General features: G+C 40.4%; 2 protein-coding genes across 2 annotated transcripts; one reads left to right on the top strand and one right to left on the bottom strand.

The window, feature by feature from the left end:
• The first annotated feature begins 1,676 nt into the window (after positions 1–1,676).
• LOC111326220 (leucine-rich repeat serine/threonine-protein kinase 2) lies at positions 1,677–20,813 on the top strand. The gene is made up of 13 exons (XM_022930164.2): positions 1,677–2,950; positions 5,572–5,904; positions 7,826–8,100; positions 8,614–8,795; positions 9,472–9,650; positions 10,300–13,665; positions 14,132–14,345; positions 14,713–15,176; positions 16,015–16,334; positions 16,689–16,907; positions 17,320–17,769; positions 17,953–18,156; positions 18,702–20,813. The coding sequence occupies exons 1-13, from the start codon at positions 2,239–2,241 to the stop codon at positions 19,719–19,721; spliced, it is 7,938 nt and encodes a 2,645-aa protein (XP_022785899.1). The 5' UTR covers positions 1,677–2,238; the 3' UTR covers positions 19,722–20,813.
• A 673-nt stretch (positions 20,814–21,486) lies between these two features.
• LOC111326221 (replication termination factor 2) lies at positions 21,487–23,352 on the bottom strand. Its single transcript, XM_022930165.2, has one exon. The coding sequence runs from the start codon at positions 23,244–23,246 to the stop codon at positions 22,320–22,322; it is 927 nt and encodes a 308-aa protein (XP_022785900.1). The 5' UTR covers positions 23,247–23,352; the 3' UTR covers positions 21,487–22,319.
• Positions 23,353–23,360: the final 8 nt, after the last annotated feature.

The raw sequence follows: 23,360 nt of genomic DNA, 5'->3' as shown, positions 1-23,360 counted from the left end.
ATCACTATCATTCCTCTAGTTCAACTATACTTTATTCAGTAATCAAGATGATATGTTACCGTACAATACTCGTAATCAGTTATTTTACGTTTACTTAGGATGGTAGATTTACGGCATGACTGGACGTTACTTACAGTGGTAACGCTATGTGACCTTATGTAGCGCAATACAACACAACGCGAGGCCGACGCATGTCACGCAGGTTTTATGTCAGTTGCGGTACGCTTTTGATGATAAGAGACCATGGATGTGTAAAACGAATAGCCTAAGAGGTACACTTTTTACCTCTCGATCCACCCAATGTATAACTGTATCATGACATATTTCCCTTCAACAAGAAATGATATTTTAACATTAATTTACTTCCCTCTCCGGTGGATATAAATACTCTTAATAGAAAACTCGGTAGGGACAGAAGGACCTATAGTTTACACCTGATGTGTATGAGAATCATGAGACACACGTTGGATCGGTCACTTAACTTTTGCTTCCAGTGATACGAGCCAATCACATATTGCAAGCAACCGCCACTGGGATACTTTCGCATTTTATTCCAAACACAGCACCCAAAATATATATTAAGAGAGTAGTAAAGTAAGCAGCCGAATCGTCATTTACAACGTCCAAACTCAAATGGACAAGTAAAAACGTTGGTGGAAAAACTTTCAAGCTGAATCGGGAGTGTGCAGAATGTCGAGCAACTAAAAGTGACATCACTAGGGCACTTCGAATTCAGGCGAGCGAGTCTTGTGAAGGAAGGAAAATAGCTCAGGTCTGCAGAGCAAAGTCTGACCATCTCTCAGACTGTGCAGACACCGGACGGGTGAACAAAATTACTATCGTTAAGACGAACCTGTCGCGTCGGCTCTCGAAAAAGAAAGGCGGGCCAAACAGCAGTGGGTCTTGGTGCTCCAACGGGAAGTTGTTGAACAGAGGAACGTTAGACTTGCAGTTGAAGCTCCATCCTCCGAGTGTTCGACCGCTTCCGTCGCACTCCTGAACATTATCACGTAGGGGGCTTAAGGAAAGTATTAGTAAACACCCGATAAAGCAAGTGCCTCAGCTGACCTCAGCTACTGGTACACAAAGGTCTTTTACAAAGCACCACACTGTAGCAGGACGCACGAACGCGTGGCTGGGACAAAAAATTAAGCAAACCAGAGCTATTCTCGAAAGGTGGAGAAGGGCATAAGAGTATGTTTTTATATCAATCACTGTCCGGTCTTGAGAATTTCTTTATCCTTTTTTTGTTATAGAGGTAGCTAAATGTTTTTGACCAGAAGTGTTAAAAACTCATGAAAAAAGCGTGTATTTGCCTATGATTGGCAGTCACGAAGAAGAAAAAGCAGTAAACTAAGCGGGGGTTTCTAATGTGATCTCAGGTGATAAAACACAACAGTAATGCGGTAAATATTTCTGGCACTCTGTCAATTAAAACAACAGTCATGCTCAATTATTTTTCCTAATAGACAACTCACATAGCAGTCATTATCCGATTAAAACTTTGTTGTCGTCTCAACACAAGGCAGTCATGAGACCAGTGAGGAAATTCTCTTCTAACGGAACTGCTTCTGTTTCAAAAGCAACCTACCATGGAGAGATCGGGCAGATTCGGATCACGAGATTACTGAGCACTCGGAACAGTTTCGTTTTCCCGAAGGCATTGCGTGATGTCACTATTCCCGAACAAGTCTGCCATTCCCACTTAGTGATTCGGTTATTCTTGGGTTATTCGTTATTCTTCTTGCCTACATTTTGCCTCAATTATTTCAAGTATTCGTGTGTTTGTATTCTGAGTAGTACAGATTCTCAACGGATGAGCAATATCCAGCTGAGTTTATCAAGGATTTTTATTTCCGGGCGTCGTATATGTAACTGGCCATCTTCTCAAAGGAAGGAAGAGATGGCCAGAAGATCACATTAACTACTGGAAAGGAAAGTTGACACTTTGTTTCCCCAGGCATTTAACTACTTGGATGCGAATTCGATCAATCTATAACTGCAACCTTTCGTCATTTGAGGTCATGTAAGCATCACATGCTGTGGTCATTATCATCTAAGGATCGAATTACAACGCCGAGTCAACTGGAGCCTGAATCGGCTGTTGTTGCAGTATCTTTTGGGAAACGGTGTCTAAACTAAGGAACATGATGTCACTCTGTCGGGGATTGATGCCATTTTAACGTCATACAACATCCGCTGTTAACAAATGTGAGTTCAGATTCCAGAGGATTTCAAATGGACGTGTTCTATCCAGACACATCGTTGTGTGAGGGAGTTAGGCTAATCGAAAGTTTGTCTGGCGAGACGAAGTCTACCATGGCTTTGGAAGAAGAGGAATTGCTTCAGGAGAATATCCAAGAGTTACTCAGTTTACTTGCTTGTGTCAAGAATAATTCTAACGAAGTTGAAGTGGAGAACTGCATGCATTTACTCGCTGACAGTTTGGATGACGAAGTGGACGTAGACACTGAGCTCCTTGAAAGGAAACAAGCTCACTTAACTGTGCTAGACGTAATGCGTTCCCACGAAACAAGTCACAAAATTCAACTTTATTCCTGTTTTGTGCTACATAGGTTCGTGGAACTTAATCCGCGTGTTCAATCTGAACTACAGGAAAGAAAAGCTCACAGAGACATTTTAAAAATGATGAAACTTCATAGTAACAAAATGAATCAAGTTATAGGTTGTAAAATGTTGTCTGCGCTGTGCACTTCCACGAGAATGAGAAGCCTTGCATTGGACAGTCGTGCAGTAGATTTCGTTCTATCTGCAATGAGCTATTTTGGAGAGGACGAGGAATTTTATATACCTGCGTTTGAAGCTCTCACTCAACTACTGAGAGACGATCCGTCTGCACAGGAGGACTTGATTAACATGGAGGAGAAAAAACCGCCTCGAAAAAAATATCGCATTGTTGTGGAAACCATGGAGAAATTCGCTAAGTCAGGTAAGATAGATTGCCTCTAAATATTCAAGAAACTATTGTTCATTTTAACTCCAGTCTCGTCAAATGAGTTTGATACATCAAGTAATTTGCTGTGTCATGGCTTATACTATTTTGCGAAACGTAACGAAATTGTACTATTTTGCGAAACGAAACGAAACGAAACGAAATTTTGCGAAATGGCCTTTTTTCGCCTTTATTTACCAAAGATGCCCTCTTCGTCCGAAACAAAATGTTTCCACCAATAAAATGATCAATATTTCTAAGAGCCTGGTCACCTCTCATTTTTTGACCAAAATAGAACTCGTTTCGCAGAGTATTAATTTTGACAGAATTACTATTTTGCGAACTGGTGTTTTTTCACCTTTATTTAACAAATCTGTCCTCTTTGCCCGAAACAAAATCAAAGACAGCTACTTGTTTTTGTTCTCGATTGCTCTCTATTGGCTCGGAGTTTACTCTTTATTGTTGTGATAATTCTGTTTTCTATTCTGCTCTGTATTCCTTGTAGTTTGTTCTGTTCTATTTATGGTTGCTGCAACTCGATTTTATAGCTGACCAACAAGCCACATGCGTGACTGGCAATTCCAGCCGAACTCAATTAACGCTCGATGTTTGGTCACGCTGCTAGGAAAATACGTTATAAGGTGACTAGAGGTGACCAGGCTCTTAGAAATATTGATCATTTCATTAGTAGAAACATTTTATTTCGGACGAAGAGGACATATTTGCTAAATAAAGGTGAAAAAACGCCATTTCGCAAAATAGTAATTCTGTCAAAATTACTACTTGCAAAATGAGTTCAATGATGGTCAATAAAATGAGAGGTGACCAGGCTCTTACAAATATTGATCATTTTATTAGTGGAAATATTTTGCTTCGAAAGAACAGGACATATTTACTAAATGATTAAAGGTGAAAAAAACGCCATTTCGCAAAATAGTAATTTTGTCAAAATTACTACTTTGCGAAACGAGTTCTATTATGGTCAATAAAATGAGAGGTCACCAGCCTCTTAGTAATATTGATCATTTTATTAGTGGAAACATTTTGTTTCGGATGAAGAGGACATATTTGCTAAATAAAGGTGAAAAAAATGCCATTTCGCAAAATAGTAATTCTGTCAAAATTACTACTTTGCGAAACGAGTTCTGTTATGGTCAGTAAAATGAGAGGTCACCAAGCTCTTAGAAATATTGATCATTTTATTAGTGGAAACACTTTGTTTTGGATGAAGAGGAGATATTTGCTGAATAAAGATGAAAAAAACGCCATTTCGCAAAATAGTAATTCTGTCAAAATTACTACTTTGCGAAACGAGTACTATTATGGTTAATAAAATGAGAGTTGATTAGGCTCTTAGAAATATTGATCACTTTATTAGTGGACACATTTTGTTTCGGACGAAGAGGACATATTTGCAAAATAAAGGCGAAAAAAGGCCATTTCGCCAAATTTCGTTTCGTTTCGCAAAATAGTACAATTTTGTTTCGTTTCGCAAAATAGTATAAGCCCTGTGTCATCAATTGTTTAGAGATCAATCAGGGAATTTTGCTGTTTTCAGCTTGAAATATAAATGCAATATGTAGAAAATTTGATTATAACGTAAATCACTTAGTCATCTGTTTTCGTTTTTACTATGCAGTGCCTTTTTGTGCATGTTTCAGCCTATTCACGAAAGGTGTCTTGATTGAAAGAGTCTATAAATAACATGTGTGTAGTCTTGTCATGCAAAGTTGACCGCAAATGTCTTTAAAAAAAATTGCATGTGCGTGGTCTTGTCATGCAAAATTTACTGCGTCTTAAAAAAAAATAGCATGTGTTTAGTTTACATATGCAGTGTATATAAATGACTGCAACAGTCTTTTAGTAACATGGTTTCAATCCAGTCATGCAATGTTACCTGACTGCAAGAGCCTTTAAGGATATAGTGAACCTTCTTGGGTGTCCTTTGCAAACAAAATTTTTAATACACTATTTGAAGCATAAACACCATAAACTATATATCAATGGAAAAGTTATGAAATGCACTAACCTGCTAAAAATTGTTTCGTTTTAGGTTGATCCAACTGTAAACTGAATGGGGCATGACAGTCAGAAATGACAATATTTCTTTGAGCAAATTAATTGCATATCAAATCTGACTGCATAAATAAAAATTTTGCACAATTTCCATCCCAATGGGTCGGTCTTCAAAACTGTGTGGGGATTTGTTGATATTCTTATTAGTTGCAATTTATCTGTAAAGTTTGTAGATCAAAATTGTTACTGATATGTATTACATCGGAGACCATTGCAGGAGATTCATTTTGAAAAACCAAATTTCAAGACAATCTGTAAAGTTTACATGCCTTATTCAATTTTGGCTGTCCTCACAATTTTTTTCATCAAATTGTTTTCAAATTGAACAGCATGTTGTCCAATTACATACACTTATTTCTTGTCTTGAGCTGCTCTCAATAGGAGGGTGGGTAGAGGGTGTTGTGTGATGATTTCTGCATAAGGAGACTACCAAAGATTTTTGCATAAAGTATGGGGTTATTTGGAAATCTAGCCCTTCCTGCCCAGCTCAAATGATCTTTCATGATCCTAAACAAAAAGGCCTTTTGTGTTTTGCTTTAAAGGAGACATCCAGCAGCAAGGAATTCAGCTGATGTGTGTTCTAGCATCTTCAAACAAGAATTGCCAGGCTCTTGTTCATGGAAGAACATTCATGGTTGCCTTGGAAGCAATGAAGAAACATTGTGATCGCAGTGGAGTTCAAGCAGTGGGATGCAGACTACTTGTACTTTTGGCAGCCTTGGAGCCTCACAGAGCAATTCTAGTTCAGCAAAATGTTGTTTTAAATGTTATTCTTAGGGCATTACAACAGTTTAATAGTTGCATGGAGGTTCAGAAAAATGGCTTTACTGCTTTGGCTCTTCTCACAGAAGAACTAGACAATAAACTGCAAGGAAGTAAGTGAAGTGTTTTATGAAGCTTTTATTCAAACAGTAAGGACTCAAATCAATGCCTCATTGCTTGAAAGTTGATAGGAGCAATAGACTAGTTTAGACTTCAGTGTGATTGGTATGGGATAAATCATGTTAAGGGACTATATATTGTGTTTTTTGTGTAAGGAAATTCACTCACAGTGCCTCTCAGGGCATTGGAGTCTAAATGTGTACTGGCAAACTGCCAGTCTGTACTCTAGCTAAGAGGCCAATCCAGCCTTAGCTTATGCTGGTTCCCATAGCTTGAAGTGACTAGGGTATTACTGGTCTCCCTGGATGGGATGCCAGTTCATAGCAATGTTACCCCCTAGTGTTTCATCATACATCCCTGACATTTTTGTGGTACCCATTTATACTTCTGGAAGGAGAGAGTCACTGTGACCAGGTCTCCTACCCAACCTGGCGTTCAGCACACTAACCACTAACCACTTTGTTTCCCAGGGAAACCTGATTAGTGCTGGATGCTTAGCTGTGATAGACTAGCATTCCATCCTGAAGGAGTACAAATTACTCCTGTTGACTTCATTCTTCAGAAACTGAGATGATTTACACCCTTTTTCCTTGCTTTGGACCAAGGAAGCACAACCCTTTTTTTTTTTTTTTATCAAAGTCTATATGAGCCACAAACAGGGAATGGTTTTTAAGGTCTTGAGTTTTGTGGTCTTTAATCTCACCATTTAGCATCTTGAACAGGGTATCTTTCTAGGCAAGAGGTGTTCATAGGTTTGAGCGCTAACAGTTTTGCAGTCTAAAAATATGTTACTATGACCATAATATCCAGCTGTTTACCTGCACCAGCCAATTATTGCATGCGGCAAAAAAGAAAGTCAACAGATTACCCACACTGGTGGTAACCCTCACCTTAAGAGTAGAGAAAATTTGTACAAAAAGGCTCTCAACAAAATGCAAATTCATGGCCACATTTTGTGCAAGCGATCGTTCAACACCGTGTTGAATTATTGATTTCTCAAAAAAATCAATATCTCCAGTTCTACTGGGCTTAACAAGTCCCTTAAAATGGGAAAATTCTCTTCAGCTCAAGCTTGTGTTAACTGGAAATTTGTTACTGATGCGTTGGACACCCTTAGATTATTCTTGTCACCATCAAGGTTTTGTTGACATGTGTGCTAATAAAAATTTGTTCGTCACGCAACTAAGTGTGCGTGAAATAAACTTGAGTCGGCATCATGTTTTCGAGCCGCTTTGTGGCGCTCTTAATACATTAAAATTCATTTGAGAGGTGGAAACGCAGGTAGGTGAAATTTTTTTCAAACTAACTTCCAGTAGATTTCAAAATTGTCACAAAACCCCCACCTCTCTATTAACCGCAGTGGTGCATGTTTAGGGAAAAATCAACAGATTACCCAAGGGTAAACGGCCGGAAATTGCAATAATAATGTTGCTAAATTCAATTCTAAGTATTCTGTCTGAATGTGCCAGACATTTGTGTAAGGAGGTCTATTTGCTGAAATCTGTAACACTTGTCTTGATAAGAAACTTATTTTGTTTTAAACAGGGTCAGGGGATTTATTGCTTCAACAACATGCTACCTCCAAAACCTCCCTAAACAGCCAGTCCAAGAACTTCTTTGTCATTATTTATTTATTTCCATGGAGGGGGATGGAGGATTTTGGTTGTCACAATAGAGTTGACTGATCTCAACATAAGGCTCTGTTATGTTCTTCTGATCCACCTCTCTCCATAGTCCTCCCTTTACACTCCTATGGGGATGACTGATCCTACCTCCATTCCTCCCTGAAACCATGCAATCCCTTCCCCTAAATATTCCACCCCCTCCCCTAGGCAATAAACAATGACTGGTCCCTTATTTTTGCTCTTACATTTTGGGATGTACAGTCAAGTCTGGTTATATGCTCTTCTTTAGGATTGCAGAACTACAGCTGGACTCATCAAGTATTTACTGCTATGACAAGCCACTATGATAAACCAGAGGTCTTAATTGCAGCCTGTCATGCTCTGCAAGAATTGATTGACTTCTGTCCTGATGTCTTGACTGAAATAGGAGGAGATGGCAATGCCCTTCCCATACACAATTGTTGCATGGCTGCCTTGATGTTGCATGCAGATGACTTAGAGCTATGTGTGTCAGCATGCAGGGTCTTAGCATCCATCGTCAACATGTCCAACCCACTAAGGGAGGTGAGGTGTAAGAGATCAAAAGTCATGTTTCTCTCTTTAAAAGTTAAGGCTAACAAGAGTACCTTAGAACAGTTTGTATTTTAAATTTAGCCAAGCACTTGATCAAGAAGCATTTAATGATTAATTAACATAGGACAGTCTTGTATGAAAGTGATCCTCACAGTAATGAACCCTACTTATGTGGTAGTGGAAATAAGGCCTGAAAAAAGTTCAGGTCTGAACAGGTTTTGAATCCAAGACCTCTGCGATACTGGTGGAGTTTAACAACACCAAGTCTTTTAACCCTTCCACTCCCAAGATCTCATTGTATATTCTCCTATCAAACTATCACATATTTCTTTGAAAATAAGTTATGAGAATTGTTGGTTTGGTCAAGATAACATTTCCCTGATAAATCTGACCATTCCTAGGTACCTGCTTGCTTAATAATGTTTGGATATTGTAGGGAGAGGTTAAATGTTAATCACTTCTGGGAGCTAAATGCTAAATGGGTGAAAAATATCCTTTTTTCAGTCTTTGATGTCCAAAGGGTTATACATGCACATTGTCCAAGCAATGAAACAACACAAGACAGAACCACGAGTGCAACAGTGGAGCTGTAGAGGGCTGAGGGGATTGTCATTATCTGGGTTTCATCATAAAGAACTCTTGATTAACTGTGGAGTGTTAGAGCTGGTGTTTGACTGTACTTGGAGGTAAGCAGCATGCAAGGGTTATGAAACTAGATTGTGATATAATGGTAACTTAAAATAACAGCAAGATCCGGAAAAAATGTTTTTGTTCTACAGTGTTGAGCATTTAGCGGTGCTGTATTATTTTTCTCAACCTAAAGAACCAAACATGTTTAAGCTAAGACCAATCATGGCTTAAAGTACAGAATTTTTCTACTCTTGAGCATGCTGTGTTGGGTGTAGTTAATAAAAAGATTCCATGTTTCCGTACTTCTGTTCACTAATAGATCACAGATGACATCAAAATGTGGCAAGAACAAAAACTTGGTATACAAAGTGCAGCTGAGTGTATCAGTGTTTTCTTACCACGTTTTGATGTTTTTTATGATTTATTATTGAACAGACTCAAAGCAATATGGAATCTATGTGTTATATTTTAATAAAAAGCAAAATTGTAGTCAGTAGTGATGTCATCTATGTGTTTGTCCTTCAATAGATCATAAGTAAAAACCAATCAAAATGCTTGTGGGACTCAGCTTATCATATAACTCTGAGTTTCCAGTAGCTTGCTGTGATATGTATACTTGACATGATAAACTATTGTAGTTCCATTGTTTTGGAGCAATTTCAGTGGTCATTCATTGAAAATTGCTTTCAATTGTGAAATAAGTTCTTTTCAACTTTGCCTTTGTCCATGTAGGTTTAGAGATAACATTCTTGTCCAACAAGAAGCCATAGCATTGATTGCATGCTTAGCAACAGATGTTGAGCTTGTTTTACATCAGAGTGCTATTGAAGGGATTCATGGAACGATTTTGAATGCTATGAACTCCTTCCCAGATCAAGTGTCCCTTTGTGAGATCTCATTGGAAGCTTTGGGTGAGTGTTTTTGTGTGACAGCACAGCCTTGTATTAGTGTTACTAGCATAGCCACATACTAATATGATAGTTTTCAAGGGAGGACAGCCTTAATTGAAATAATTTTGAAATAATTAAATGCAGAGGATCAATACTTATTTTTAGAAATCTTATTCGAGAAAGTGACTCGAGGTTACAACGATGCAAAAATGGGTCAGCTTGAAAAACTTAATTTGCAGTAATACTGCAATAACTGATCGACATATCCTTGAATAAGTAAAGAATTTGTGCTGTTTCTTCTTGAGATATATACTTCTGACTCCTAATACTGTAAGGAAGAACAAACACTCTTTGCAAGACGCAGCTGAAATTCGTCTTTATCCTCTCCAGCTTGCATCACTGGTCTTAGACTTGGAGATGTGAAATCGAAGAACAGGCATACTGGCTTAATTTACCCCCGACAAATGTCCTTCATTTAAGAAAAATCGTACCTTTTCTGGCGTTCAAAATATCGCAGGAGTTCACGGATTGTGTCAAAGTCAACGGAATAGGCCGATAACAGGAACCGAAAAACACGTACATTTTATTTTTAGGTTAGTTGGTGCTTTTGCGCAAGCCATGACGGACCCCTCCTCTACCCCCCTCAAAGTGCTATTTCTTTGTTGTTTAGGTGTGCTTTCTGCTGCTGAAGAAGTTCCACATCTCCTCGTCAGTTCAGAGTATGGTGGTTTAAACATCATTTTTGACGCGATGATAAAACATCTGAACGAACCAGCCATACAACAGAAGGGGTGCATTCTTATTCAAGTGCTGGCGCCCTTTCTGTCTGATGAACATTGTCAAAAGGCAGTGTCCTCTGTCTTGGAGGCCATGTGTAAGTACCGAGAAGACAGAAGTGTTCAAGCCGAAGGGTGTGTAGCCATGCTGGTCATTGCTCAAATAGACGAGACAAAGAGTTCAATTTTAGTGAACAATTGTGCACATGAAAGGCTTTTCTTCATCTTGGAGAACTTTGTAGAGGAACCAGACCTAGTGTTCTTGGCCAGTGAGTGCATTCGGTATCTTGGTTTGGAACGCAACCTTAAAACACAAATGCTGTTGTCAGCATGTGCGGGTGGCCTTCTCAAAGGAGCCGATTGTCTGATCAAGAAAGGAGCAGATGTGAATGCTGGTCAAGGCGAGAACACACCTCTTTGTCGTGCGTGCAAAAACGGTGAAGAAGAAATGGTACGGTTGCTACTCACACAGGGAATTACAGACATTCAATGTGCTCTGAGGCTTTCCCTTGAGATGGGACACGATAACATTGTAGGACTGCTTCTTCAACATCTCGGTCACGACAAAGAGGCTGGTATCATAGCATTTAGCAAACTCAATCTGGGTGACTTACGCCCAGAATGGTTATCGCCTTCACTGTCGGGCTTTAAGTACTCTCCGCCAGATCTCTGTGCGGGTTGGCCTGAGTTCATCGACGACGCCAAGAGAACAATGGAACGAAGAGCTTCACTCAATAGTCGCCTGAGACGAAAAGGGAGTGAGTCGATGCTCAACAAGTCTCCCAGCGCTAGTTCTACCAACAGTAAGGCCGATTCATTCTCTCTCGATAGAGAGACCTCTTTCACCTTTGAGTCAATTGATTATTCTGATTCCGACTCCGACCTTGATTTTGATTTACCAGAGTTAAGTGAGGACGCACCACTGCGCGCACGTAGCATCAGTGGAGCTTCCCTGCCTTACAGCTCGCATGATCCTCGCATTGTGTCTCCCTTCTCCGACGATAATTGCGTCATATTACCCAGGAGTCCGCGAAAAGTATCAGTTGAGGAACCCACGCCCACTCGCCAGCGTCCGGTGTTGACAAGACGTTCAGCAAGCGACGTAAATCCCCCTGTGCAAAGTTTTAAAGACCATTTTTCTCGCAGTGTGTCCGACTCTGAGGAGGCTGATGCTATATCAGAATCTGGAGACGATGTACAGCAACCAGGGATGTTCAAAATGCCAAATGGAAGCTACGTCTACAGTTGGGACGCGCAGGAAAGTTATAGAGAACTGACTCTGAGTGCTCCCTGTCAGTTCGAAAGTGGAAAATTGTCGCATTTCGCAGCCCGCAAAGAAAGGCGTACTGCGAGAACGTTTGAAGAACGAAGAAAGCGAAGAGAGTCAATTAGAGTCCTATCCGCCAATGCAACCGTCCTTTCTATTGATGCTTCCAGCAACAGCATTGTTAGCATTGATCCTCTGGCAGACGCTTCCTTGCTACTTCTCGCTCATCTAGCAAAGGTTGAGAGGTTGGATCTAAGTCATAACCACTTGGAACGCTTTCCTCCTAAACTCTGTGATGCTATGCCTGTGTTAAGGCACGTGAATTTGAGTCACAACGAGTTTAAGGATTTTCCCTTCTGCTTTGTCCATGAGTCAAGCACGGTGAAATTACTGAACTTGTCGCACAACAAGATCGAGATGAAATCTTATCCTTCATTCCACGGGTCCAGCAGTATGATGCTAGAAAACTTGAATCTGTCGCACAACGGAGAAACTTGTTTTCCTGAGAGGCTAGGAGAGCTATTTCCAGGTTTAACAAGCTTGTATGTGTCGGGCAATAGCATAAAAAAGCTACCCGACTGCTCTCTGAACCTGCCACAGCTTAAAACATTGGACTTGTCAAATAATCAGCTGTCAGAGATTCCACCCGAGTTCTTTGCAGACAGTTCTGCTCTCGAAACTCTTTTGGCTTCAAATAATTTACTTTCAACATTACCTGAAGCTGCTGCCCCATCTTTGAAGAATTTAAAAACAGTTCGGTTGAACAAAAATAAGCTTGGGGAATCATCAACAAAGAAACAGTTTTCGATCTCTCGATTTTTTCTAAAGCTCCCCAATTTGAAGATTTTGGACCTTTCCAGCAACAATCTTGAAGACATCCCACCTCCCATCGCTTGGTCCACCCGGCAACTGAAGGAGCTCGTGCTAGCTGAAAACAAAATTAGGAAGTTGTCGTTGGAGGGTGTTGAAAATTGGTCATTTCTTGAAAGACTGATCTTGAGTAGCAACTGTTTAAAGCAAGTACCCGATGGAATCGGGGAATTGACATCCTTGACTTCGCTCGATTTGAGTCGAAATACCGGCATCACGCATCTGCCAGATGAAATGGGAAGATTATCCAATCTGTGGGATTTGCAGTTGGCTGATCTTAAGCTTGATTTGAATTCAGGTATTCTAGAAAGCAAAGCTCAAGAACTCATTGGGTTCTTGCACTCCAAGCTTAAGAACTCAGTGCCATATTACCGCATGAAGCTAGTTGTTGTTGGACAGGCAGGACGGGGAAAGACAGCCTTGTTGAGTTTGTTACGAGAACACAATGCTACAGGTCAACACCCAGATGTCACGATGAGAGAATGGTGCGTGAAAGATCCCAAAGCTGAGTGCAAGGAGTGTCATCGCAAAAGTGTAGACTATGTCTTCAGCACATGGGATCTCAAGGGTAGGGATGACTTATACAGCGCCTATCAGTGCCTTCTGTCATCGAGGACTTTGTTTCTTGTTGTTTTTGATGTTAGCAAAGGTACCAGTGAGATTGATGCTCTCAAGCCTTGGCTTCTCAACATACATGCTTGTGCACCTGAGGCATCGGTCATGCTCGTAGGCACGCACAAGGACAAAGTACCAAAGGATCGAGAATCGGAGGTATTCAAAGCTGTTACAGACAGAGCCCTTAGTATGTGTGCTGGCGCTGGCTTCCCCCAGATCACGAGCATCGTTGCGCTTGACTGCACTAAAGACACACCAGGAATGAAGGGTTTCCGTACAAACATCGTGCAGCTGGTAACAAAGTGTATGTGCAAGGGTTCCTCTTTGATTGGTCATACAGTGCCTCAGAACTTCGTGAAGCTGCAAGATTTGATACAGCGTTACATCCGTACCGAAGACTCGCGAAGAATCTTGACGATGGCTAAAATCCGGAAGCTCATTCAAGACAAAAAAATGTTCATGGATGATGCTGAGATCGAACAAGCCATCAAGTTCTTGAGTGAAGCAGGTACGTGCATAGCACTGCACGGGATTTGGGCAGATATAGAACTTAACTAGTAATTTCCCAAGATCTGACCTCTAATTCTCCCTTAAGCTGCTACACATTTCCTTTTAAATTATTTGCGGGAATTTGATGTCAGATCAGGATAACAACTTTTACCTGATTAGTTTGAGTATTCTCACCACCTGTTTTCTGGATAATGTATGGATATTTTAGGGAGAAGTTACATGTTAATCACTTTTGGGAGACAAAGGGTTAAAACGGCGTAAGATTTTACCATGAAACCTTTGCATCTCTATAGCAATTCTAAATACTTCTGCTTCTACGATTTGAATGATAATGACTTCTACTGACATTCGCTTCCTGGATTTTAAATTACGTGAATTTTGTAAAACTACCTGGACTATCGTTTTTGTTGTTAGTTATTAGACTGTTACTAGACTGTTACTGTTATTTATTTTCTTTCCTGTAGGAGTACTTATCCATATTGATGATCCAGCCTGCCGGCTGAACGATCTTCTCTTTGTTGTTCCCATATGGGTTTACAAGCTGTTAGCCCACGTGGTTACCCGAAGAGACGTTAAGAACGTCGATGGGATCATTGGAGTAGCGGAGCTTGAGAATCTAGTCCGAGAGGGAAGTGGTATAGTGAACGTCAATTCAGATCTCATGCCACAGATTCTTAGGTAAGCAGCATGTTAAGTTTTGCTTATGTAACAAGTTTTTTGCCACACCTCAATGCCTTCTACACTCTAAATGGTGTTCTAGTTATAGTTAAATAAGCAGCTTTAATGTTCGTAAAACTATTATAAAATTAATGATAATTTGGATTTTTCTTCAAATTGTTGAGAAAATTTATGCTTTTTCAGCTTGTATAATTGAACTTATGCATAAATAGCGGGCCCGATCATTCCAACTAGGCTCGTCGGAACGATAAAACTTAAGCTTAAAGATGAGGCTGGTTGGTCTAATTTACATGATTACAAAAGAATGCCAATCGAGTCCTCCATTTATACATACTGGCTATATTTACAATATCTTTTGCTCTTTCAGGCTTCTTGAACATTACTGTATTGCTCTTCCGCTTAGAGATGACAAATACATTTTGCCATCCTTGCTAAGCAAGAAACAACCATCACTCAGAATTCCTAATTCAGAGGGAAACGTTAGTCGTATGTACAAACTGGCCTATGTACCCCCCAGTTTCTGGCCTCGGCTCCTTACTAGGGTCCAGACGTTTGTTGCGAATTTGTACATGGACCACAGAGTGCGAATGGAAAGCCCTCTTGAACCTCAAGTGACGCAATGGAATTCAGGAGTTTATTTATACTGGGCAGACCAAGCATTCTGTTTAATATGTCAAGGTTTGACCAACCCCCACAGCGACACAGTGGTTACCAGTCCCCACAGCGATACAGTGGTGATTACAACGCCGAGCACAGTGCACGGAGCGAGAATCCTTGCTCATGTGGTGGATCATTTGGACACTTTACTAGAGGAGTGGTTCCCCGACTTGTGTAAGTGATGACGATATTATTAATAATGGTACTAATAACGATATATATATATATATATATATATTAACAATGATATCAATAGGAATGAAAAGGATAAGAACTCGGATGACGATAATTATGTTACGTTCTCAAAGTTGGGGGAAACTAGCTATCGAGCACAACACGCTCTCTAATACTGAACTGACTTTGTAAACTAACTAAATACTTCATAACAATAACGTTGATAATATGGTAATAATAAAAATGGTAATAATGACGATGATGATGATGATAATAATAATAATAATAATAATGAATAATAAGTAATAATGATAATAATAGTGATGAAAAGGATAAGAATACGGATAATGATAACACTAATACCTATGGCCAACTCGTGCACAAAGCACTTATTCTAGAGTTAAACATGGTTGTGAACTTGTAATTATTGATCTCGCGACAATGCAAGGTTGCTCTTATCTCAAAAGCCAAGCTTCCGTAAAGTAACAGAGTGATCCACAATTATGGTAACCATTCAACTCCACTGAATAATATACAGTCTAAATAACAAAGAACAAATTCAAATTTTTTCTAATTTAGACGCTGCAATGATCCAAATCTTTCTTCGCCTGCGTGAAACTACAACTAAACAACTCAAGCCAGTTGCCTTTCCGGCTGCATTTGTCATCATCTCGTTTCAAGCTTCGAGAATTCATCGATACCCCCCTGCTACTTACTTTGTTCCAAATTTTCGTTGTAATTACAGTACTCTTAATAAAACGAAACTCCTTCGAGTTGTTTGGTAAAATGGCTATCGACACATGCTTGTAATGAAAAATTTTACGTGACATTTCTGCAGGTAAATTAGATCCTGAAGGCTCGCCACTTGTCAAAAAGCAGGCTGAGTGCCCTGTGTGCAAGGGCGAGAAGGCCCACACATTTTCACTCAACGCTATAGCACAAGCTAGTGAAAATGAGTACGTCATGTGCCCCAACACGAAATTGCTGGTTGCCCTGCGCCAGATAGCTCCCGATGTTGTGATGGAAGATGTCGGCGATCAATACAGGATTGATGGAAGTAAACTGGAGTTGGACATAAAGCGAGCTAGGCTTCTCGGTGATGGCGCATTTGGACATGTCTACAGAGCTCGTTATAATGGCAAGCCTGTTGCTGCTAAGGTTTGTAATTATGGTTCATTCAAATAGAGAGTAAGAGATCTCAAGTTGGCTTTAATGTTTTTCAATCTAATTACTTTGGTGACTGTGGAGATGCGCATGCTCTGATATTTCAAGAAGGTCGTCTTATCTTGCTTCAGTCGCCCCGCGCGACTTTACCACATAATTTAGGGGCTAATTTTTAAGTTGACTTACGCAAGCTTTATTGAAACCGCAGGCTCAGTGAATGTTATGAAATACATTTTGACATTATTCACTTCTCTTTCAGCTAAAAATACTTAATGATAGTGATTAGAATTTAAGTAGTTACTTTGAAAGTCTTTTTTAAGATGTCGCCGTTTTACCTAATCTTCACAGGTGTTTCATGTTAGAAATGAGGACAACCCTCACACGTTACTTCGTCAAGAACTGATATTCTTACGTAAGCTTCGCCATTTGAGCATCATTACCTTGGTGGGAGTCTGCATGAGGCCATGGTCCCTGATATTGGAGATGGCGCCAATGGGATGTCTTGGTTCACTTTTAAGCAACGGGCAGGCACTTAGCAGAGGAATTCAACACAGAATCGCACTACAGGTTAGTGGGTCGGTAACCTAGCTATACCTACTTCCTCTCCTTTTGTTATAAATCAATTGTTAACTATTGACGCACTGGAGCTCGGGTCGAGAGGAAGCTGGGTCATTGTGTTGCTTTCTTGGGCAAGGACTTAACCCTCGCAGAGCCTCTCTCCACTCAGGAGTATCAAGAGCACCAGGAGTAGGGGATGATGAAAGAGTGCTTGGGGGTAACCTTGCAATGAACGAGAATCCCATCCTGGGGGAGTTGCATTAGTTTTAACGCTTCCTGCTGCAGAAGCTTGGATAAGCTCGGACTGGATGGGCCACTTGTTACGAGTGCAGACTTTTCCCACAGTCCTTTTTAAGTTACACAGCGCTTATAGGAGTAATTCCTGCAAAACTAGTTGACTGATACGCTTGCTTTATTCTAGGTAGCCGAAGGTTTGGTGTTTTTGCATCATCACATGATCGTGTACCGTGATTTAAAGCCAAACAACATCCTCATCTTCTCGCTGTCCGTCGCAAATTTGATCAACGCGAAGATATGTGATTATGGCGTCGCTCGATACGCCACACGATGCGGATTAACTGCCTCAGAAGGGACGCCTGGTTATCGAGCACCCGAAATCGCCCGAGGTGACGTCACTTACAACTTGGAAGCCGATTTGTACTCGTTTGGTATGTTCCTGTACGAGCTTGTAACCGGAGGAACCAAACCATTCGAAGACTTGCGCTTCCGGCACGAGCTTGACGCGGCCGTGTTGAAGGGTCGCGCTTTGGATCCTATCACGGCATCCCAATGCCCTCCATGGCCTGATTTTGCAGATCTTATTGCGCATGCCCTGGAGCCTTTGCCAAGTAGGAGAATATCAGCTGTCCAGGTGAAAGACAAGTTATAACTATTTTGCATGATTGATTTTTTTTTTTCTGGTTTTCACGTCATTCAAACCGTTGTCTTTTAACTTTTCTGTCACATTACGCTAGTTTTTGTCTAAGGATGTAATTGTGCAAAAGTGAACCATAGTAACCCATCGTCGTTCGTCATGTTTTGCTTCTCTTTTTAGGCCTACTCACGTCTGTGTGACCCCGAGCTGATCTGTTTAAAACGTGAAATCGCAGTTTGTAAGGGACAAACGGTGGAGTGCATGACCATCCGACACTTTACCGAAAATAACACGCCCAAACTGGAGGTGTGGGTTGGTAGTGGACAATCAGACAACCAAAGTGGTCAAGTGACCATTATCGACCTCTCTGAAATGGGTGTAGAGGTAATGAATTTACGATATCTCTATCATGTAACTTGAGAATAACCTTTTGCTTTTCACAATCTCATCGTAGCATGACACCCCGTCGTGAATTTCCGAGAGCTAGGTATTCTCTCAAGTTGTGTCAAAAAATGTACGGCTGATACCTATACTGAAGAATTCCCACCGTATGCGAGTTTTGATTTTGAACACCAAATATTGCACGTAGAAACCAGTGACCGAAATATTAAAATAGGAGCCGCGTGAAAACCCTCGGTGAATCAGTAAAATTTTCTATGTGGTTCATGTATCAATATTTTTGTTATTAACTGGTATAGAAAATGAACCCTTGACACTAATTTTTCACAGTTGAGACCTTTAAAACCGCCTTAAAAACGGCGGGTAACAAGAAATTGCCGAAGAGATATATATTTTGATTGTTAATTTTGAAAACTATTTCGATCTTCAAATGTCATTTTCAGTTGTAAATATCTGTCGTACAATTCGAGTTTCCACTGTGCAGTTCCGTTATAAAGTAATGTTTACCGTGCCATCTACGTTTCTTTTAGGGCTGCACAGGTACCTTTATTCGAGACAAACGGGTAAAGAGCATCCTAGCAGTGGAAAGCGACACTGTTTTGGCTGGTACTCAATCCGGAAAGATATGGGTGTTCGACGCCTGGGATCATAGGTGCCTGTTCGATCTGCCTAAGTTACCTCACGCCATTCTTTGCCTCAAACATTACAAAGACGACGAAGTGAATGTAGTGCTGGCGGGACTCGCCAATGGCCAGCTAGCTGTGTATAACAGTAGTAGTTTAAGAGTAGAAGACACCAGTCCAACGTATTTTGACCTATGTTACAGCAAGATCCTCAAGGGTACGTCCTGTGCAGACTGCAATATTCATCCTGTCGCCTGTATGGCTGTTGGCAAGAGGAGATTGCTTTGCGGATGCGGTAGTGAAATAGTGGTGCTCAGAGTCAAAAGGAATAAAGAGGCAAAAGTGGATAAAGGAGACAGCGGCGAAGTCGTCCTTGAAATTGAGCGCCGATGGGCTGTCAACGACAGGGCCAAGGGTCTCGTATTGAACATCGCCGTGGGCTCGTCGTTCGTTTGGATCTCAACTCGTGAGAGCCCAGTGGTGGAATGCTGGAATTTCTTCAAAGCTAAGTTTCTTGGCTCCATTGACTGTCTGACAATTCTCAGAGACGCTGGGTATACAGGCAATTTACGTGAAACACGAGTGCTTAGCCTTCTTCTTTCGCACAAGACGCTATGGGTTGGACTGGGTACTGGTCACGTGGTTCTCGTAGACCCTTCGACGCAGAAGCCTCTAAAGTTGATCCACCGTCACGTGTCTGCTGTACGGTGTCTCGCAGACACGCATAGCTCCTCATCTCCTAAATCGACGTCGTTGGTGTTGACGGGAGGAATGGGGTTCATTGAGAGACACGGCTGCGAGTGGAAGAAAGCTATTTCAGAGTGCGGATATACGCTCGTGTGGGAGGCAGATTTTATGGAACAGGCCAAACATCTGGAGGATCACATCCGTCGAAGGCGCGAACTTTCAAATACGCTCGTGGAATGAAAGATAATGTTTGAAAATTATGTGCTTGGCATGCGCGCGATTTGTCAAAGCGTGAGGGATTTAGACCGACACACGCGAGCGGAAAGTCACGCGCACGCATTTTACTCGCGTCCTTGCTGGAGGTTCGCGAAAATAATGAAAATGATGAAAATTTTGAAAATAGGGGCTTATATTATCAAAAACGGTAGTCATCGTCTAATTGGACAAGGTTATCTACATCACGTTATTCAAAGTAAGTTCAGGTGACGTTTAAAATTACCTATAATTTGAGAAAATTATTGTAGAAAATGATGATGAGTAAAATAAAAAAAATATATGACATAGAAAGCACCGAAATGTTATGAATACACCTGAAAAATAGATGGATTGTGAAGGTTGCAGAGGATTGAGAAGGACTGCAAACGACGGCCTTCCCCTTACCTTATTCCCGCACGCTAATTCCCTGCGTGATTAATTTAAATTCGAGAAAAAAATGAAAGGTGATTTTGACTACGTAGCTGCGCCACTTATTTAGCCAGTGGATAATACGACCGTAAGTGCTCTTTTAGAAGGGTAAACTGATCAGTTTCTGTCTTTATCACAATTGAGTGGGTACGTGATTTTTACAAGGTTACGACATTTGGAAAGTTCTGTTACAAGGACTCTATCAGAGGCCTTGTAGAGAACATTCTGATGTGATATTTTTAGGCTTTTAACATGTTTTGTGCAGGTCGGGTTTGTTTACATGCGAATTGCCGTTCTTTTATCAAGTAAAAGAGAGAGAGAGAGAATAGTGCAAGCTGGACTTGATAATTTTCTTTTCATGTTGTGAAGTTGTTGATGGATGATTCGTTTTCATCCTGTTTACAATCTTGGATATTACTAGTTAAATCATGGATCCTGCAGCTCTTTGGGTTGTGTGCTCTATATTTTTTTAAAATGCATGTTACAGACTATATGATTGTAAAATTTTCTGTGATACATAGCATAGAACACTCTGAGATACTAGAAACATTTTGAATATTAAGTAATAGCAGATAAAAGAAACTAAAGAATGGGAACTTTGCATCCTGTTTCGCTCATTTTACTTAATAAGTTTAACGTTTGCTCTTATCTGCTCTTTCATATAAACAACTAAGTGCATAGCATCAGGCATTCTGCCTGTTTTCTTATATTTTGTTAAATGAAGAGAAAAAGGTATAGGGAAACTGTTACCTATTTTTTTCTCACGTTTCAATCATCCCTGATTGGAAATAAAATGAGGGTTACCAGTTCTTATAGAAAAGGGACCTCTGTATAAATTATGAAATTCCCTATTAATGCGGTAAAAAAAACAAACAAACAAACCAAGAAATCAATGTGAAACATGATGTTTCCCAGTTGAAATTTAAAAACGATCTCTGGCAAAAATGATTTAAAACTACAAGCTTTCACTGCCCGAACTGCAGTCTTAGACAGGTAAAATGAATGATAGGCAAGCGATGAGAGAATTCTCTCATCGCTTGCTTATCATTCATTTTACCCGTTGAAGACTGCAGTTCGGGCAGTCGAAAGCTCGCAGTTTTTAATCGTATTTGCCAGAGATCGTTTATAAATTTCAACTATCTTTCATCCTGGCTGTGGCCCTTCAATATTTTCAAGATGTTTCCTAGTAAAAACATAAAGATCTGAGTTCTTTTATCAAGAATTGGAGCTTTAACCCCGACTGGTACTTGGTGTTTTGTCACCAAAATATATTGATAACTAGGCCATTCACATGGATTCATAAAAAAACACTATACATTGCTGGGATTTGATTTTCATGTATTTTATGAACTGCTGTGAAAGACACATCATGACTGAATGTTCTTGTGGGAGCTACAATGGGTTACATTAGTAAACTTGACTATCAGAACATTGCTACTTACAAATTATATTAGCTTGTCACTAGTCTAATTGTCATACTATTGTAAATTTGTCGTTTTGTTTTCTTTGTTGCATCATCTTTAGAAAGGGCAGTCTATAGGTTTAAAAGTAGAGGGCAAATAGTAGGTGACCAGATTGTCAGTAACACGAAGTTGTTACATCGAATTAAGTGCAGCTTAAAATGTCACTGGCATCTCATGACGTTTGTAGGAACCTTTAGCAAATTCTAAAAGTGAAATGAAGCTGTTGCCAGGTAAATTACAAATTTAGTTCCGTTAACAACTGGGAAATGGCTTTGATGGTGCATCAACAATTGTACCATTTCTTATCAGTAAATATGGTAAGATATGGTGACAAGGATGGTAGATTAACTGTTGCTTTTGGCCAGCGACTGGCTCTCATCGATGGTTCTGATATTACATATAAACTTTACCTAGGGAAATAACAAAGCTAAAGGAAAAAAACCCAAAGGCTCAGGGTTTCAGAACCTTATGCTTGCTTAGAGTCACTAAATTATAGGTTGTTTCATGAATCAAGATCATGAAGAGAAAAGTGATAGGTACTTGTAAGAATAATGAATAACCAAGTCTACATGGGGTTTACTGAATACTGCTGTACAATTGAATCCACTTTGATTGGAAAAAATTACATGCACATATAGACTTGACTTCATGCTGTTTGACAAGTGATCAAGATGCACTATTGAAGTCATGCCTAAATATGATAGGAATGATATGTCACCCAATTTGACTGTAAGTGTTTAGGTCGGTCCTTATTGCTCGAAGCAAACAGAGATTTAAAAACTTTGCTTGCCTTAGGGTCTTCAGCCACAGTCTTGTGCTTTGAAAGTTCAGGAAGCTTTCCTTTTGACAAAGATGCCCCATTGAGCTTCGTCTCCTTAATTTTCCTATCATTTGACGATGAGGGCTCGTGCTCAGTTTTCAATCTCTTTGCTGGTTTTTCAGGGCCATCCTTTCTACTCTCGCCACACACACCGGTCCCTGAAGATTCCCCATTTGCCGTAGTTGTGGTCTCGGAGATCTTTGTCTTCTTGGCTTTCTTCTCCAATTTCGTTTTTAGGCGCTTCTCCTCCATTTTTGCCCTCATACCACTGACTTCATCTTCACTTCCGTTAATGACTACAACATCGTCATCAGAGAAAGCTTTTCCACATTTGTTACAAACAGTGGAAGGAACCTCCTTCAAGGCTCGCTCAGAGAAAACACAGCCACACTTCCACAGAAAGCAAAACTTGTATCTCCCGTTCATCTCGATGCCAACAACAGGACAGATAAAACGTGATGCTTGGAAATCTAAGTAACTGTCGGCTTGCTCCATGGACTTCTGTTCGAAGGCTGGGTTGTAAGTGAGGTTTAGCTCTTTTACATCTTTCAGACTCCTGATGTGGTTGGCGACATCTGAAGTTACAGATGATTTGTCGATCAGATATTCCAGCACTGCTTCTTTGTTGTACAAGTTTCCCAGTTCACAACATACTACTGGTTCCTGTAACTCGGCCTGACTCAGAGCACAATGGAACCACTTTGCGTTTAATTCGTAATTCTTCTCGACTTGCTCAGGCTTTTTCTTCATCCTAACGAGTTCATCTCGTCTGGGAATCGTACCACCATCGCATCCCATCGTAAGAGACTTCTGTCGGATGAGATTTTTCACAAAAGTCCTTTAAAAGTTCAAGTAATCTTCAAAAGCAAGATGGCGACGAGTGTGAGAGAATAATGACGTACTCCCGTCAGG

Source organism: Stylophora pistillata, chromosome 1, assembly GCF_964205215.1.
Source record: "Stylophora pistillata chromosome 1, jaStyPist1.2, whole genome shotgun sequence".
In the NCBI taxonomy this organism is placed as follows: domain Eukaryota; kingdom Metazoa; phylum Cnidaria; class Anthozoa; order Scleractinia; family Pocilloporidae; genus Stylophora; species Stylophora pistillata.
This window is presented reverse-complemented; position numbering and strand designations above follow the sequence as displayed.

What these genes read in the sequence shown, in the direction of transcription:
- LOC111326220 (XM_022930164.2), top strand. Translation starts at nt 2,239, where the DNA reads ATGGACGTGTTCTATCCAGACACATCGTTGTGTGAGGGAGTTAGGCTA. An exon ending in GATCTCATTGGAAGCTTTGG is followed by an intron (nt 9,651 to 10,299) that starts GTGAGTGTTTTT and finishes TTTGTTGTTTAG; the next exon opens with GTGTGCTTTCTGCTGCTGAA. An exon ending in GGAGTGGTTCCCCGACTTGT is followed by an intron (nt 15,177 to 16,014) that starts GTAAGTGATGAC and finishes ACATTTCTGCAG; the next exon opens with GTAAATTAGATCCTGAAGGC.
- LOC111326221 (XM_022930165.2), bottom strand. Translation starts at nt 23,246, where the DNA reads ATGGGATGCGATGGTGGTACGATTCCCAGACGAGATGAACTCGTTAGG.